The sequence below is a fragment of the Alternaria novae-zelandiae genome, assembly GCF_023758075.1.
Source record: "Alternaria novae-zelandiae strain BMP 2774 chromosome Unknown scaffold_4, whole genome shotgun sequence".
Lineage (NCBI taxonomy): Eukaryota > Fungi > Ascomycota > Dothideomycetes > Pleosporales > Pleosporaceae > Alternaria > Alternaria novae-zelandiae.
In genome coordinates this window covers 341,499-357,831 of record NW_026056964.1, presented here as the reverse complement: position 1 = coordinate 357,831, position 16,333 = coordinate 341,499, and the positions used below count along the sequence as shown (strand labels likewise).

The following is a 16,333-nucleotide window of genomic DNA, read 5'->3' as shown; positions in this document are numbered from 1 at the left end:
AACGGTACACTGGCCAGTAATGTCTCCAGAGTGAAGCATGTCGTGCATGCCGACAACCAAGACCTCATACTACAAGATCACAATGCTTTCCAAGGGCGTGGTACCCTCCAAGCGCCTCTGGATTTCACGAAGGAGCGCATAATGAAACATCTCGACGCAAGGATGACCGGACCCAATCCTACTCCGTTCATATCTACAACTAGTAGGCTCGGTAAGTCTTGGGCGGATGCTTCATATACGACTCACACTAACGTTCATCAGCACTGGCCGAGAAGAAGGTGAAACATCTACATGACAAGACCAGGAAGGTTCCGCGCTGTCTCGTCGTCACATCCCTTGACATCTCCAAGATTGTCCCTGCGACTCTCACAGCCAATATGACGACTACCACCAATGGGCACACGACCGAGCACAAGGACACCGACCACATTGAAGAAACGGTATACGATGACATAGAGATCCCAATATGGGTTCTTTTCCAAGATGATTACGAAGGACCTGCACACGAGCGCCCGGACTGTGAGGTCAACGACGTCTTGGATGCTGGCGGTATCTTCTGGTTCTCAGTGAATGAGTTGAAGGTGTCGGATCTGCGTGTATGGGCGGGCGACGACCACAGGGGTGAATGGTTAGCCGTCAGCAGCATCCCCAAATCTCTCATCGTCAGAGCTATGCCGTTCGATGGCATGGTTCTGCACACATCGAAGACCACCGAAGTCATACAAGCCCGCGGTAGCCCGGAACCCTATCTTTGGAATCATGACAACGTCTGTTGGGATCACATGCCGGGTCACACCAAGCACTATGATCTCGCGGACTACCGGCCTTACCGTCTTTCGAAGCAAGGCGATAAGCGGATCTACGATGATGCAAAGATCGCCGCTGCCATAACAGAGAACATCATGACCAACTTCAAGCGTTTCAGGCGTGCCAACAACAATGCTGATGCGCGCCCTGATGCCGCTCATGACTTCGAGGACGTAGCTGCTCGCACACCCGAGAACATGTCGATTGAAGTAGTCATCACTGATCCTCTGCTTGCACGGCACAGGTTCGTACTGCGTCCCCAGGATTACGAGTCTTGAGCTTCCAGTCCAGTACTGTCACTTCGTCTTCGTCGCTGAAGCACAGCTGCTGCAGAGGACCCAACGGAGTGTCGACTGGCCAGTCCTACTACCCATTCTCTCCTTTCTCCCTCCCTTTGTTTTCTATCTTCATTCAAAAGTCTTGTTTGTTTGTTTCATGCATTTCGGTCGAACGGTTCAGCTTGATTGCGCAAGCTATTGAGCATGACTCCGATGGTCGAGGATCCGCGTCTGAGCTCCACGCTTCTGACGAGGGCTTCTACCATGGGTTTCGGAAGCTACCGTCTAGACACACAACTGGTCTCCGGGGTAGATTTTGGTTGGTGACTACATACGGACAGTTGGTACTTAGCGTGTCTCTTATTCGTGCGTTCCTGCATACATTCATAGCCATCTGACTATTCCAATGGACATTCTTTGCGTGTAATCGTCAAGTTGACCCAAGATTTTTCTTGCTGTGAGGTGACAATGTGATGTAGACGTGTTGACCTTGGTGATACTCAGCCCACTTTATGATGACTCCATCGAATCTCCAGATATGCGCAGCGATAAGTGAATTATGCCGTTCCAGGGGCCTAGTTATTCAGTTAGTCCAACGGGTGCGGGGCGATGTGCAGCAAGATTGGCGGCAGGCGACCCCACCAAAAGCCGCCCGGAGCCCCCAGCTCCACGGGCCCTGCATGTGCGGCTGTGCAAGTGGCGAAGGACCGGACGAACCACGAATGCTCTCAGCCCTCGAACCTTCTCTCCTTACACGCCTCTCCCAAGGTCAAAAGCCTCTGGATTCTCCTCCCTATTATCATTTCCCACCACACTATCAGGGAATCTTTTCGAGTAGCAGGACTGACCCGCTGCTACAAAGTCCGCAGAGATGCCTGCGCCACTGGCCAAAGGTGAGTACGGATAACTCCACTTATGCATGTTGCTGCGGTGTCCCCAGCATATTCAACGTTATTTCTCTTGTCGCGTATTTCTCTACTGTCTACTTTACTTTCCTATGCCAACCTGCTTGCAGGCACCGGCGCGCGCTTCGCATCTCCTCAAGGCAGCACTCAAACCCCGCCGCACCGTCCTAACCACCCCTTCACATCAGGCCTCATAATCGCCGCGTCCGTCATCGTCGCCGCCGGTATCGCTATCTACGAGTCTCCCCAAGTGCGACAATGGGCCGATCAAACCCGCCGCAAGATCGCCATCGCGCTGCACAACCTTGGCGATGACATTCAGCCTCGCCGCCCGAGCGAATCGTCCGATGACTTCGAAGCTAGGAAGCAACGGAGGGAGGAGTTGATCAGGAGGAATAGGAATGAACTGATCAGGCGGGCAAGGGAAGAGGGTATCGCCGTCGACCTGGATGAGCTGGCTAGGATCGGTGCTGAAACGGCTGAGGTGGCTGCCAGGCGGTCGAGAGCTGATCGGACGAGAAGCTTCGACGACATGGTTGGCAGCGATGGCATGCTCAGGAACAACGCGACGGCAACTGGCACGGACAACTCGAATGGCATGCTCAAGAAGCGTGGTGCTGCTGGCTTTGCCGCCGGCTCCGCTGCCGCTGCTACCATGGCCAACCCCTTCTCCGACGACCAAGTCCTATTCGACCACGACGAAGACGAAGCGCCATCACCCAAGCCATTCACCTACGAAGAACCCGCCGCCCGCGAAAGCTCCGCTACAATCATAGCCGACATCCCCTCCACACCCACCACCGGCACACTCGTCGACCTAACACCCGACCCCGAGCACTCCCTCCCCGAGACCCCGTCGCCCGCGCAGCCCGCCCAGGAAGACGCCGACCAAGCCGCCCAATCCTTCTACTCCTTCACCTCCTCGCAAGCAGGCGAACCCACCCCCTCCCACCCCTTCTTCGACGACAACGACGCCGAGCACCTCTCCACCGGCACCCTAACCCCGCGCTCCGAGCGCTCCATGACCATGAGCGGCTCCGTCGCCTCCGCCCACGCCAACGACATCGCCATCCTCAGCATGCCCAACAGCGAACAAAACGACACAGACCACGACGCGCGTTCAGAAAGCGGGTTTACAGATGCCTTTTCCGAGGGCGGCTTCAGCGAGTTCGACGGCGATAGGCAGGGCATTATGACGCCTACGAGCTGGACGGATGTGGGTAGTGATGATGATAGTGAGTGGGGTGGTGCTGGACAGGCGGGCCATGTGAGTCAGATACATCAGTAGACGTAGGTTTCTTGGAAAGCGGAAGAAGGGGTTTCACTTGTTGGCTTCAAAATGATATTATAGGGTGGCACGGCGTTGAAGGGTATACTTGGCATCAGACATGTCCCGGCGTTTTTATTTAGATGGGAATGGGGTCATGGATTTCTAGGCAGCTATTATCGCTATCAAATTTTTAACATATATCTTCGCTAACACGGACATCAGTGACCAAATTTGGGATACAGCTACCGCAGTACGTCTTTCTTTCGTAACGAGCTCAACGTTATCGAATGCTTCCGACTGAACCGCCCAAAGAAAAGGGTCCAATCAAACCATGGATGTGTCTGTGCACGTGAACACTAGCGCACACTGCTGCCTTAACTTATACGCTTGTAATCAGCGCAACAAACTTCCATTAACCTTTCGTTCATCACCCTGGATTCTCTCTCGCCCCAACTCTTACGAAATCTCCTTCAGAATGGCTATGACCGACAGTCCCAGGATCATGTACGGTGCACCGGTACGTCAATTTCGGCACAATGTCGCTGACCATTCTGCCGCGAAGGACTATTTCATACACCGACACGAGCTCGACCGTTTCCCTCGAACAGGTCGCAGCACTTACCACAGGCCAGATCTCGCCTTCATATGGATGCCTCAAAAGGCAGATAGCGAGCCCGATCATGTCGATAAAGGACGCTACCTACCCTGTCTACCTGTAGAGCTGATCTTGGACATATTCGACCTGCTACCACCAGTCGACGCACTCAGCCTTGGTATGACATGCAAATACCTCCGGGGTCTGTCATCTACAAACGGTGTCCAAAGGCGTTTGGAAGGGCTTCAGGCTGAGGGCGGAGACTTCGACGAATACGCCTGGCGCCTGCGCAAAGATTGCTTCAACCGACTAGCTGAGTACGAAGAGGCTAACACCCCCTCCAGACGATACACACCATATGACAAACTTTTGTGCAGCTACTGTACAGACTTCCATCCATCATCAGCTTTTGGAGCGCTAGAGCAGGAATGCCCTGCTATAATCGCCAGCGAAAGACAATGCACAGCATCCGCTGGCACAATATACTTGTGCCCACATACACAAATGGCCTTTGAGGACTTCCTTCGGCTATCTAAAGGACCTGGGACAGGACGTTCATGGCCCGCATGCTCGCAAGGATGTAACACTCTTATCACGTCATGCGAGGAGTCGTGTTGCTTCTGTCTGACTCAAACAATACCTCTATACAGAGCCGACGAACGCAGCCCCTGGGGAACGCCACAGCACCTCCTGGCAGAACACCAAGATAGCTGTTGTGCTGCCTATCTCTTTGGATCGATACCCTTCGTCAAGATCGCTGAAACCATTCAAGACACTGATATATATGTCTGTCCTCATGTGCAAGGAAAGGAAAAGGTCGCCGATATCCTGAAGCCAATGAGAGAAGCCCGAGAGCGCGGGTACTCTGGTTGTAAACAGAAAGGCCATGGCTCCCAAATCGTATTGATGGATCCAGATCGCAGGCGGTGGAGATGCAAAGTCCGTGGTTGCGGAGCGAGGTTACATGTTGTGTTCGACAAGCATGGGGTCGAGATTAGGACTTTTAGGGAGCTAAGTTTGACGAAGGTCACGGCGGATAGCTGGACAGCAAACGTTGAGTATCCAGGACAAGAAGTGTGGTTGGAATAAGTTGGTGACACTGGAATCATGCGTTTGGTTGAAGCTTTATCTGCTAAAGCAACAGCACATGGCCTTGAGAAAAATACGCGCAACAAAAGTTGGAGGAAAGGCTCCACCGACAGTCAACAGTGTATATCATACGCCCACAACACGACACTCAACCCATTCCATTAGCATTGAAGGGAGATGGTATCATTGTACACGCAGTTTTCAAACCTAATATTCATTCCCAAGCACCTTCTTCAACCCCTTCATCTCGACCTCATACTTCTCCACCTTCCCCTGACTCGTCATCAACTTGCTCAGTAAATAATTCACCCGTCCCGCCGTCTGCGCCGGCTGATTCCTCAACTTGCTCAACAGCAACAACTCATTCTCGCACTTGTCAATCGTCGTACTCTCAATCTTTGTCAGATGAGTTAGGATCGCCAGATCTAATCGACTCTTCAACACCTTGTCTTCGGTCAGGCGCTTGAAAGCGGGATGGTAGACGGGTTTTCCTGGCTTGATGATGGATGGACGGCCGTTGGCGCCGGAGACAATGGAGATGAGCTCTGCCTGTTCGAGGGCACGGAGGACGGATTCGCCGCCTGTTTTAAGGATGTCGTCGATGAGGACTTCGTTGTAGCGGAGGCTTTCTTTCTGGGCGAGCTCTTTGATGAGGAACCAGGCTTGTTCAGCGTTCCAGTGGCGGTTGCCGCCTTCGTCTTCTGCGCCAAAGATGAACATTTTGAGGATCTCGGAGGCGGACTGGTCGATGATTTCGTGGACGGCTTTGGTGGGTGTCTCGCCTGTCTTGATTCGGCGGGATAGGAATTCGAGGTCTGTGAGGCGGCCGCCTAGGAGGTCGATGCAGGTATCGAGCTCGTCGAGATCGTCGCGGTGTTGAGAGGGTAGTTTCTTGGGTGAGCCGTCCTTTGGCGCTGGGTCGTCTTCGACATCGGCATCGAGATGGGTGATCACGAATCGCTTCGCGACCTCGGGGCTGCAGTCTGATAGCGAGATCTGACGGAACATGCGGTCTGGCATGGCCTTCGAGAGCGACTTGCTGAATGCGACGTCATTGGTCAAGAAGATCACATGAGCCACGTTCGTCGTTGTGAGACGCGCAGCCCATTCAGCAATCTTGTCATAGACAATACCGCCCTCCTGGCTCTTATGAAGGAAGTTATCGATCACAACAATAGGCCTGCGTTCCGGGTGTGCTTCAAGCCACTCGTCATCTCCAAGGTGCGCATCTTTGTCGTTCTTGTGTCGTGTGTCCAAAGCGATTTGTCGTAAAGCCGAGGTAGTCGTATTCCAGATCTTGCTGAGTTGAGAATCAAGAGTCTCCGAGAAACCTGTCTTGACACCTGTAGCACCTTGAGCGGCCATATCGATCATTCCAGATATGCTGTTCATCCAGCTGAACACCGGCCTGTAGCCAACAGAAAGCGCCGCGGCATTGATGGTAGCGCTCTCGCCACGGGCTTCCTGGATTGGTTTGCAGTCGATCACAAGCTTGAGTTTCTTATCCTCCAAGGCCTGGTCTACGACAAGCTCGCGCTTGCCGGAACCGCGAGGGCCCTGGACGATGATGAAAGTTTCGGCAGTCTCCATCAACCAGGTTTGGATCTGTTCGATATTGTCTTTCCTGTCATCCCAGATTGCATCCATGCCGTCGTCGTCATCGCGCTTATTGCCGCCGTGGATGATGTCTGTGGCATAGCCCTTAATCCATTGGTACCACTTATTGTCCTCGATATGGAAGTTGCGCGTAATATGAGCCTTGACGAAGAATGTGCGGATGCTGTGTACCTGTTAGTGTGGGTCGTAAATGTGCATGGCTGACTTACGGGTCGAAGATGAGCGCGACAAGAGCAGCAATCAGCGCAGCCACGATGGGAATGATAATCCTCGGATGGCCAAAGATCCAATCCCTGATATACCTCGGCTTAATCTTCTGCTCGTACTTCAACCGTAAGATCGTACCCAGTTTACCACCGCCCTCAGCCTCTGATACGATATAGCCGTGCATGCAGTTTCTAGCCATGATAGCTTTGCCAATGCTTGTATAGTCCAAATACGCAAACTTGGGAAGAACTTTCGAATCGGGAGGTTGCATAACAATATCTCCCAGTTTACCATAAGGTCTGAAGAACTGGAAGAGTTGTTCCTGGCTCATCTCCACAGCCTCAGAAGCTGGAACGCCTGGCTCAGCGGACACAAACTCAACCCGCAGGCGTGAAGCAGGTAAACGCATGAGATCCTCCACCCATGGTTTTCCCTTGACCATCTTGGCGCGCATCCTCTTCCATGGGCTCCACCATGGTTTGACAGGCTCATCTCTCAGGTACTGCTGCAGCACTTTCTCGATCTCGGAAGCAGACGCATTGCCATCGTGAGTGAATTTGACGAACGCGCCTCCCTCTCTTGTCCTTGGAAGGACTTCAGTGCCAGTAATCTGGAGGTTGCGTTTCGCACTTGCTCGCTCAATAACGGCTTTCGGGTCGGTGCCAGAGATAGTCGGACTGATGAGCCGGTCGAAGAGCCTAGGGAGAGGAAGTCCTAGGACTTTACGGATCTGGATAGGGAAGACGTTGTTGAAGAAAAGGATTCCTTCGTTGGGTCCGGCGCTGATGTGTCCGGTTTTGTCTTCGCCTGCCTGTAGCCCAGTCACATACCGAGCGGGGACGGTCCATGGACTGCGACAACCCAGATTACTTGGTTTCAATGTCGCAGCAAGTGTCGGATGGATAATCCTGATGATTTGTTAGTACACTTTCGATGATCGGCAACCAGGATCGGCTTCGTGAACGTGCCTTAATGGCCCTTGCACAGGGCGACGGCAGGCTTGATGCCAGCCGGTACGGGGTATCATCCTCAGTATCTAATTGTCACCGTGGCATGGCGACATGTAGAATGAGTTGATCGCTCGAGCGATGTTTGCTGCCTAGGGTGTGGTTTGTTGATGGCGAATCTGGAGTTGGAGGTGCGTGACGTCACTAAACCTGAATCTTGGCTTTGTGCATTCGCGGCCTGGCGAAGCGAAGCAACGGCGACGGACTGTCACTGATGCTAAACTCTCAGCGCTTATGAAAGAACCATGTCAAAAATTTCAGCCGCACTTGCAACGATTCTGTCCATTAGAATCGCACCACGCATTTTCGATAGTGGATACAGTCAAGAACCCTACATGCATGCCACAGGAAGTCATCAAGTAATCATTTGAACATAGCATTCGCATATATATACAAATTGAGTGCGAAATGAATAAACCAGAAGCCAACAACCAAAACAAGAAAACATTGTACACTGCAGGTGCCACCCAGCTGACTCCGCATACTGAAAAGGTATCGTGCAGGTAAACGAGGGAAAATGCTTGTACACAAAAGATCAAACGCCAAACAGATCGTGAATATAACCATAAACCCCCCATCTTTTATCATGAGCCCATCTTTTCCCATGCATCTTTTCTACTTCATAAAGTAATCGTTATAATCATGTTCGCGTCTAAGCGGCGACAGTGACCAGCTTCTCCGTAGGAGCAGCGGTGTGCTTGTGCATCGCCTCGTAAGGTGGGCGCTTGACGATACCACCGGTGACGGGCAGAGAAGTGCCGTAGCCGGTGAGGAAGGTGTCGACGTCGCGAGCGCACTGGCGACCCTCGTTGATACCCCAGACGATGAGGGACTGTCCGCGACGGCAGTCACCGGCGGCGAAAACACCGGCAAGGTTAGTGTTGTAGTGACCAGGAGGAGTCTTGATATTCTTGCGGCCATCGAGTTCGATGACATCGCTCATGACGCGCTGCTCGGGGCCCAAGAAACCCATGGAGAGCAGGACGAGGTCGGCGGGGAAGAACTGCTCGCTGCCTTCGACGTGCTTCATGTCCCAGCCGCCAGAGGCGGACTTGGTCCACTCAACACGGACGGTGTTGATACCCTTGACCTTGCCACTGCCATCGTCGACGAAGTCCTTAGACATGACACAGTACTCACGGGGGTCCTTGCCCATGTGAGTCTTGACTTCGTTGTGACCGTAGTCGGTACGGAAGATACGGGGCCACTGTGGCCATGGGTTGTCACGAGCACGCTCGGCGGGAGGCTGGGGCAGAAGCTCGAAGTTGACGACTGACTTGGCGCCGTGACGAACGGAAGTACCAATGCAGTCGTTACCAGTGTCACCACCTCCAATGACAACAACGTGCTTGTCCTTGGCCGAGATGTAAGCATCGTCAGCCAATTCGGAGTCGAGGAGAGATTTGGTGTTCTTGTGCAAGAACTGCATGGCGTAGTGAATGCCCTCCAGGTTGCGGTTGGGGATGGGCAAGTCACGAGCGACGGTAGCTCCGGTGGCGAAGACAACGGCATCGTACTCCTTGCGAAGAGCGTCGAGGTTGGTCTGGCCATCCTCGCCAACAGTCACACCAGTCTTGAAGTTGACACCCTCAGCAGCCATGAAGTCAACACGGCGCTGAACGACCTTCTTGTCGAGCTTCATGTTGGGGATACCGTACATGAGAAGACCACCAACACGGTCAGCACGCTCATAGACGGTGACGGTGTGGCCAGCTTTATTGAGCTGATCAGCGCAAGCAAGACCAGCAGGGCCGGAACCGATGATGGCAACAGTCTTGCCAGAGCGGACCTGAGGTGGCGAGGGGACCATCCAGCCCTTCTCGAAACCGCGATCGATGATGGCGCACTCAATCGACTTGATACCGACGGGATCCTCGTTAATGCCGAGAACGCAAGCACCCTCGCAAGGAGCCGGGCAAACACGTCCAGTAAACTCAGGGAAATTGTTGGTCTGTGCAGCGGAAAGTCAGTATTTGTCTCAGATATACTTTAAAGTGCCAAGACTTACCATAAGAAGACGATTGAGGGCGTCGCGCCATTGTCCCTGGAAAACAAGCTCATTCCACTTGGGAATAATGTTACTGATCGGGCAGCCAGTGTCAGACTGACAGAAAGGCACACCGCAGTCCATGCAACGAGCAGTCTGGTACTTGAGCTCATCCTCGTTGAGACGCTGGTTCAGCTCGGCCCAATCACGAGTACGTGTCTTGGGGTTGCGGTACTTCTCAGATCGGCGCTGGTACTTCATGAAACCGCGAGTCTTGTCAAGGACGAGCGCCTTCTTCTTCTCGGCCTTTGCGTCAGTGACACTCTCCTCGATGTCGAGAAGGTCGCTCTTCTTCTTCTCCTTGGCCTCGGCCTCGGCTTCCTTGTTGCGGGACTCCTCGTGGCTGGCACGGACGGAGTTGCCGGGAAGAAGGGGAAGAGGGTATTCGTTCTTCTTCTTCTCGGCAGCCTTGGCCTTCTCCTCCAGAAGGACGCGCTTGTAGTCAACGGGCATGACCTTGACGAAGCGAGGCAGCGCGCGGGTGAAGTCGAGAAGGATGCGTGCGGCGAGCTCAGAGCCAGTGTAGTGGTGATGGTCCTCAATGAGTCCACGCACGAAAGCGATCTCCTCTGGCTCCTCGATGCCGGAAAGCTCGACCATCTCCTGGTTGACCTTCTGCTCGAAGTCCTTGTGGATGTCAAGAACGTATGCAATACCACCAGACATACCGGCGGCGAAGTTACGTCCAGTAGAGCCAAGGACAAGAACACGACCACCAGTCATGTACTCGCAACCGTGGTCACCAACACCCTCAACGACTGCTGTGGCACCGGAGTTACGGACACAGAAGCGCTCGGCGGCGATACCGCGGAAGAAGCAGGTACCGCGAGTGGCACCGTACAAGCAGACGTTACCGATGAGGACGTTCTCCTCAGCGCGGTATACGGCGTTGCGAGGAGGGTAGATGATCAGGCGACCACCGGAAAGACCCTTACCAACGTAGTCGTTAGCATCACCCTCAAGTTCAAGAGTGACACCAGGTGCCAGGTAAGCACCGAACGACTGGCCAGCAGAACCACGGATGTTAACGTGAATGGTGTCTTGAGGCAGACCAGCCTCGCCGTAGCGCTTGCTGATGTGGTATGAGAGGGTAGCACCAAGAGCACGGTCGGTGTTGACGACATCGCACTCGATGCGGGCGGGAAGACCCTTCTCAAGAGCAAGCTCGGACTCAGCAATGAGCTTGTTGTCCAGACGAACGTGGAGACGGTGGTCCTGCTTGCGAACGTTGAAGGTGGCAACGCCTGGGCGAAGGGTGTGAGCAGGAGTCAGGATGAGAGACAAGTCAATGTTCTCAGTCTTCGCGGTGCGGAGATCATCGCGAATGCGTAGAGCCTCGCAGCGACCAACCATGTCGTTGATGGTACGGAAACCAAGCTTGGCCATGATCGCACGGAGCTCGTTGGCGATGTAGTAGAAGAAGTTGATGACATGCTCGGGTGTACCTTGGAACTTCTTTCGGAGCTCAGGGTCCTGGGTGGCGATACCGACAGGGCAGGTGTTAAGATGGCACTGTATCACGAAGTCAGTATGTGTCTCAGATGCATCTCGTATAGTCAAAACGTACCTTGCGCATCATGATGCAACCCATGGCAATAAGAGGAGTGGTAGCGAAACCCCACTCCTCGGCACCAAGCAAACAAGCAATGGCAACATCACGTCCAGTTCTCAACTGACCATCAGTCTGAACAATGACACGACCACGGAGATCGTTGAGGACAAGAGTCTGGTGAGTCTCGGCAAGACCCAACTCCCAGGGCAGACCAGCATACTTGATACCAGTCCATCGAGAAGCACCAGTACCACCATCGTGACCGGAGATGAGGATGTGGTCGGCCTTGGCCTTGGCGACACCGGAAGCGACGATACCAACACCAGTCTCGGAAACGAGCTTGACGGAGACACGAGCGCGGGGGTTGGAGCACTTGAGATCGTAGATCAACTGCTTGAGATCCTCAATGGAGTAAATGTCGTGGTGGGGAGGAGGACTAATAAGACCGACACCAGGAGTGGAGTGACGGGTCTTAGCGATGGAGCCAGAGACCTTGTGGCCAGGAAGCTCACCACCCTCACCAGGCTTGGCACCCTGAGCCATCTTAATCTGGAGCTCATCGGCATCGGCCAGGTAGTTGGAGGTAACACCGAAACGTCCGGAGGCGATCTGCTTAATAGCGGAGCGCATAGTGTCACCGTTCTCCATGCGCAAGCTGCGCTCGGGGTCCTCACCACCTTCACCAGTGTTTGACTTACCGCCAAGACGGTTCATGGCGACAGCAAGAGTAGAGTGAGACTCCATGGAGATGGATCCGTAGGACATGGCACCGGTAACGAAGCGGCGCACAATGTCAGTCCAAGGCTCGACCTGGTCGATGGGGATCGGTGCACGGTCATCGAAGTTGAAGTCAAGGAGACCACGGAGGGTGCAGTCCTTGATGCGCTCGTACTCAGCAATAGAGTAGGCCTCGTATGACTTGTCATTCTTGGTGCGGACGGCGTCCTGGATGTTGGCCATAGCAGTCGGGTCGTTGACGTGAGGCTCGCCTCCGTCACGCCAATGGTACTCACCAGTCTCAGCGAGACCAGGTACCTCAACAATGGCGCGCGATGGGTAGCCCTTCTCGTGAAGAGCGAAAGCATCGGAAGCGATTAGCTCAAAGGTCATACCCTTGATACGAGAGGCAGTTCCAGTGAAGCATCGGTCGACGACAGAGTCGTCAAGACCAAGAGCCTCGAAAATTTGAGCACCCTTGTAGGACGACAGGGTGGAGATACCCATCTTGCTCATGACCTTCAAGATACCACCGTCGCAGGAGTGCTTGTAGTTGTCGATGAGCTGCTCAGGGCTGAGCTTCTTCCGGATGACACCCTCGCGGTGCATCTTCAGGATACACTCAATGGCGAGGTATGGGCAGATGGCATCAGCACCATATCCGACGAGCACACACATGTGGTGGACCTCACGGGCCTCACCGGTCTCGACAACGAGAGCAGCGTTGGACCGCCACTTGTTGCGGACGAGATGGTGGTGGACCATACCAGTAGCCAAGCAAGCGGACACGGCAACGCGGTCAGCGGATGCAGCGCGGTCGGTTAGGACCAGGATGTTGTCGCCAGCCTGGATACCCTCCGTGGCAGCCTCGCAGATGCGGTCGAGAGCAGCCATGTAGCCCTCAATACCATCGCTCTTGGGGAAAGTAATGTCAATGTTCTTGACGGTCCAGTCAGAGTACAGCTTGTGAGTGTTGGTCAACGCTGTGAACTCCTCAAGAGTCAGGATGGGCGATGGAAGGAGAAGACGACCACACTGTGACTCGTCCATCTCTAGAAGGTTACCCTGGGGACCGACGTAGGTCTCCAACGACATGACAATCGCCTCACGGATAGGGTCGATAGGAGGGTTGGTGACTTGGGCGAAGAGCTGACGGAAGTACTCGTACAGCAGGCGAGGCTGAGTAGCCAAGCAAGCCAGAGGAGCATCGTTACCCATAGATCCAAGAGCCTCCTTTGAGTCAGCGGCCATGGGGCCAAGAAGCAAGCTGACTTGCTCAAGCGAGTAACCGAATGCCCGTAGACGAGGGTCCTCGTGTAGCTTAGTCTCAGTGAGCTGGTATGATAGGTCAACACCCTTTGCAGGGACTGCCTCCAGGATCTTGGGAAGAGTAAGAAGGTTCTTTTGGATCCAAGAACGGAAATCGACACGCTCCGAGACGCTCTTCTTCAGCTCGGCGTCGTCGACAATTCGTCCAGCGACAGTGTCGACGAGCAACATCCTACCGGGCTGCAGACGACCCTTCTGTACAACTCGCTCGGGCTCGATGGAAATGGTACCAACTTCAGACGCGCAGATGATGCGGTCGTCATCGGTAACGTAGTAACGGCAAGGACGAAGACCGTTACGGTCGAGGTTGGCACCACAGTATCGTCCATCCGAGAATGTGAAAAGAGCGGGACCATCCCAAGGCTCCATCATGCAGGCAGCCCACTCGTAGAAGGCCTGCTTGGCGGGGTCCATTGTGTTGTTGCCCTGCCATGCCTCTGGAACCATCAGCATGACTGCTTCTGGGAGTGACAGAACACCGTTGATGGTGAGCAGCTCAAGAACGTTGTCGAAAGCCGCAGAGTCGGAACCACCATCCTCGACAATGGGGTAGAGGAGGTCGAGCTCCTCGCCGAATAGGCTGGATTTCATCACACCCTCGCGGGCGCGCATCCAGTTCTTGTTTCCTCGCAGGGTGTTGATTTCGCCGTTGTGAGCCGCCCATCGTAGAGGCTGAGCACGGTCCCAACTGGGGAATGTGTTGGTAGAGAAACGTGAGTGCACTAGCGCAAAGTGACCTTCGTAGTCGACGTTCAGCAGATCATGGTAGTACTCGTAGACCTGGACGGGAGATAGTTGACCCTTGTAAACAATGTTCTTGTTGCTCAGAGAGCAGACGTAGAACCAGTTGTGCAGGCCAATGACATGTGTAGCCCGCTTTCGCATGACATACAGTTGTCGCTCAAAGTACGCGTTATCGTACTTCTCCTGGAAGTCCGCCTTGGGCTCGCGGGCGTCGCCGTAGGCAGTCTTCAAAACCACGAATGGCTGGAGAATGATGGGCTCTCGTGACAGCGCCGCGGGTCCAAGAAGTGTGGAATCGCGGGGCACCGTCCGCCATCCGAGCACCCTCAAGTCAAGTTGGTCTGCAACGTCCTCGAACATGGCCTTGGTCTCCTCCAAGATGGTGGCGTCGGGCTTGAAGAACAGGTTACCAGTGGCGTACTGGCCAAGGCTTGGTAGCTTGTAGCCCTGCTCGCGCTCGAACTCCTTGAGGAAGAAGCGGTGGGGGATGGAGGTCATTACACCTGCACCGTCACCGTCGCGTGCGTCGGAGCCCACGGCTCCTCGATGTGTCATGTTGCATAGCAACGACCGTGCTGGAGATATGTTAGCATTCTATCCTGCACCACTCTCGCGTCGTTCGCTCTTACCATCAGAGACAATCTTGTGGCTGGCCTTGCCCTTGATGTGGCTACGCAAATGTCAGCCCTCACACTCCACAAAAAGCGCGAATCCGTCACTCACGCAGCGAAACCGACACCGCAAGCATCCTTCTCGAGCTCCGGGTCGTAGAGACCCTGCTTCAACGGCAGCGCACCTGCCCACGACTTGTTCTCGGGGCCATCTTGATACTCAAACACGGTGCTCTGATACTCTTCAATCTGGGGTTCCTGGGGCAATTTTGTATCTTCGGCGAACGAGACCCGACCCATTATATCGGCGAAAGGCCGAAGTTCTGGGTTCGTTGGTGTGGGTAGCGGGGCTGCGGTATCGATATGGGAGTGTGGCGGGGTCGCTCGACGCGTCAAGTTGGAGCTGCTGCTCTAGTAATAGTGTCTAGGTGAAGTCTGGGGCGGATATTAGTTGCCAATTCGGAGAAGAGTTTGTTGGTGAGTGCGAGCCGAGGATCGAAGATATTTGGTACAGATGCGCCTAGAGCTCTAGCTCAAAAGCAACGAATGTGGGTGGGGATCAGTCGCTGCAAGGACGGGGTCGCTGGTGTCTATCACCCCCAAAGGCAGCAGAAAGATGGACTGGATTCGTCACCAGCTTCACCCGCCGGATATAGCGACTGAGGGCTATGACGTTCCCCCGTACCCAGCGGCGACTGATAGCTGTTGGAAGCACGAGTGCGCTGATAAGGGAATGGCGAATGGGCTAACGCGGGGTGGCACGCGTAGACCAGTAAAACGAGTGTCTGTGTTGTTCACGCAGGACGGGTGGTGGAAAAGCACAATGTTTGGGCGCGGGTGGTGGATGGGTGCAGCGGGTGTACATGTGGGAGGCGGGCGACTTACTTGCTAGCAGGGCTGGTGGAACAGGCCTGGTGGTGGGCTCGCGGCGTTCCGGCAAGCAAAGTGTAGCGATTGTGTGTCGAGCAGGTACGTGAAGAGACAAAGGGTCGCGGGAGTTTGGGCGGGCGTGCTTATGAATAAGAGAGCGGAGGGCTCCTGGTGGGGTGGATATTTTCCCAATGCGCTAACAACTTGACTTCAACGTTGTCCAATTACCGGGCTGGAAGCGTGTCGAGGGAGGCGTTCGTGCTGTCACTTAGGCCATCTCCGCGTGTGTGCCGATGCGAACTGGGAACTGCCTGGTCTTGGAGGTGGTCTTGGTACTTTACGAGTGAATATCGCATGGAAAGTTGGAGCGGACCCGACCTCGGACTGTCTATAGTCGCGAATCACTCAAGACGGTATACCACTACACACAAGTTATTCCAATGTGAAGTCGCTACATTCTCTATGAACTCGTCCTAGAACACTACACTGTCTCCAACGTCCGTCTACCATCACTGCCTCGCGGCGTATTGCGTCTGGAAAATTGGTCTACCCCACGGTTTTTCTGCCACTCCATGACCAAAGGGCAGGATGTGAGTGGCCAGACAGGCGCGACCGCCCTGCAGCAGTTTGGCCGTGCGCCGCATCCTGGGCTCCGAAGGTCGGTTTGACATCTGATGACCAGGACTTG

The 16,333-nt window shown here is 54.4% G+C and overlaps 3 protein-coding genes across 3 annotated transcripts; 2 read left to right on the top strand and 1 right to left on the bottom strand.

Moving 5' to 3' along the window:
- Window positions 1-162: 162 nt before the first annotated feature.
- Window positions 163-1,085, top strand: J4E88_002627 (uncharacterized protein; the record flags this gene model as incomplete). The annotated part of the gene is made up of 2 exons (XM_049396287.1): window positions 163-211; window positions 262-1,085. 2 exons carry the CDS (start codon window positions 163-165, stop codon window positions 1,083-1,085), a joined length of 873 nt encoding a protein of 290 aa, XP_049257635.1.
- An 871-nt stretch (window positions 1,086-1,956) lies between these two features.
- J4E88_002626 (uncharacterized protein) lies at window positions 1,957-3,278 on the top strand (the record flags this gene model as incomplete). The annotated part of the gene is made up of 2 exons (XM_049396286.1): window positions 1,957-1,978; window positions 2,101-3,278. The coding sequence occupies 2 exons, from the start codon at window positions 1,957-1,959 to the stop codon at window positions 3,276-3,278; spliced, it is 1,200 nt and encodes a 399-aa protein (XP_049257634.1).
- Window positions 3,279-8,427: 5,149 nt separating this feature from the next.
- On the bottom strand, window positions 8,428-15,075 carry GLT1 (glutamate synthase [NADH]; the record flags this gene model as incomplete). Its single annotated transcript, XM_049396285.1, has 5 exons — window positions 8,428-9,726; window positions 9,784-11,334; window positions 11,390-14,739; window positions 14,794-14,834; window positions 14,888-15,075. 5 exons carry the CDS (start codon window positions 15,073-15,075, stop codon window positions 8,428-8,430), a joined length of 6,429 nt encoding a protein of 2,142 aa, XP_049257633.1.
- Between the last annotated feature and the right edge of the window lie 1,258 nt (window positions 15,076-16,333).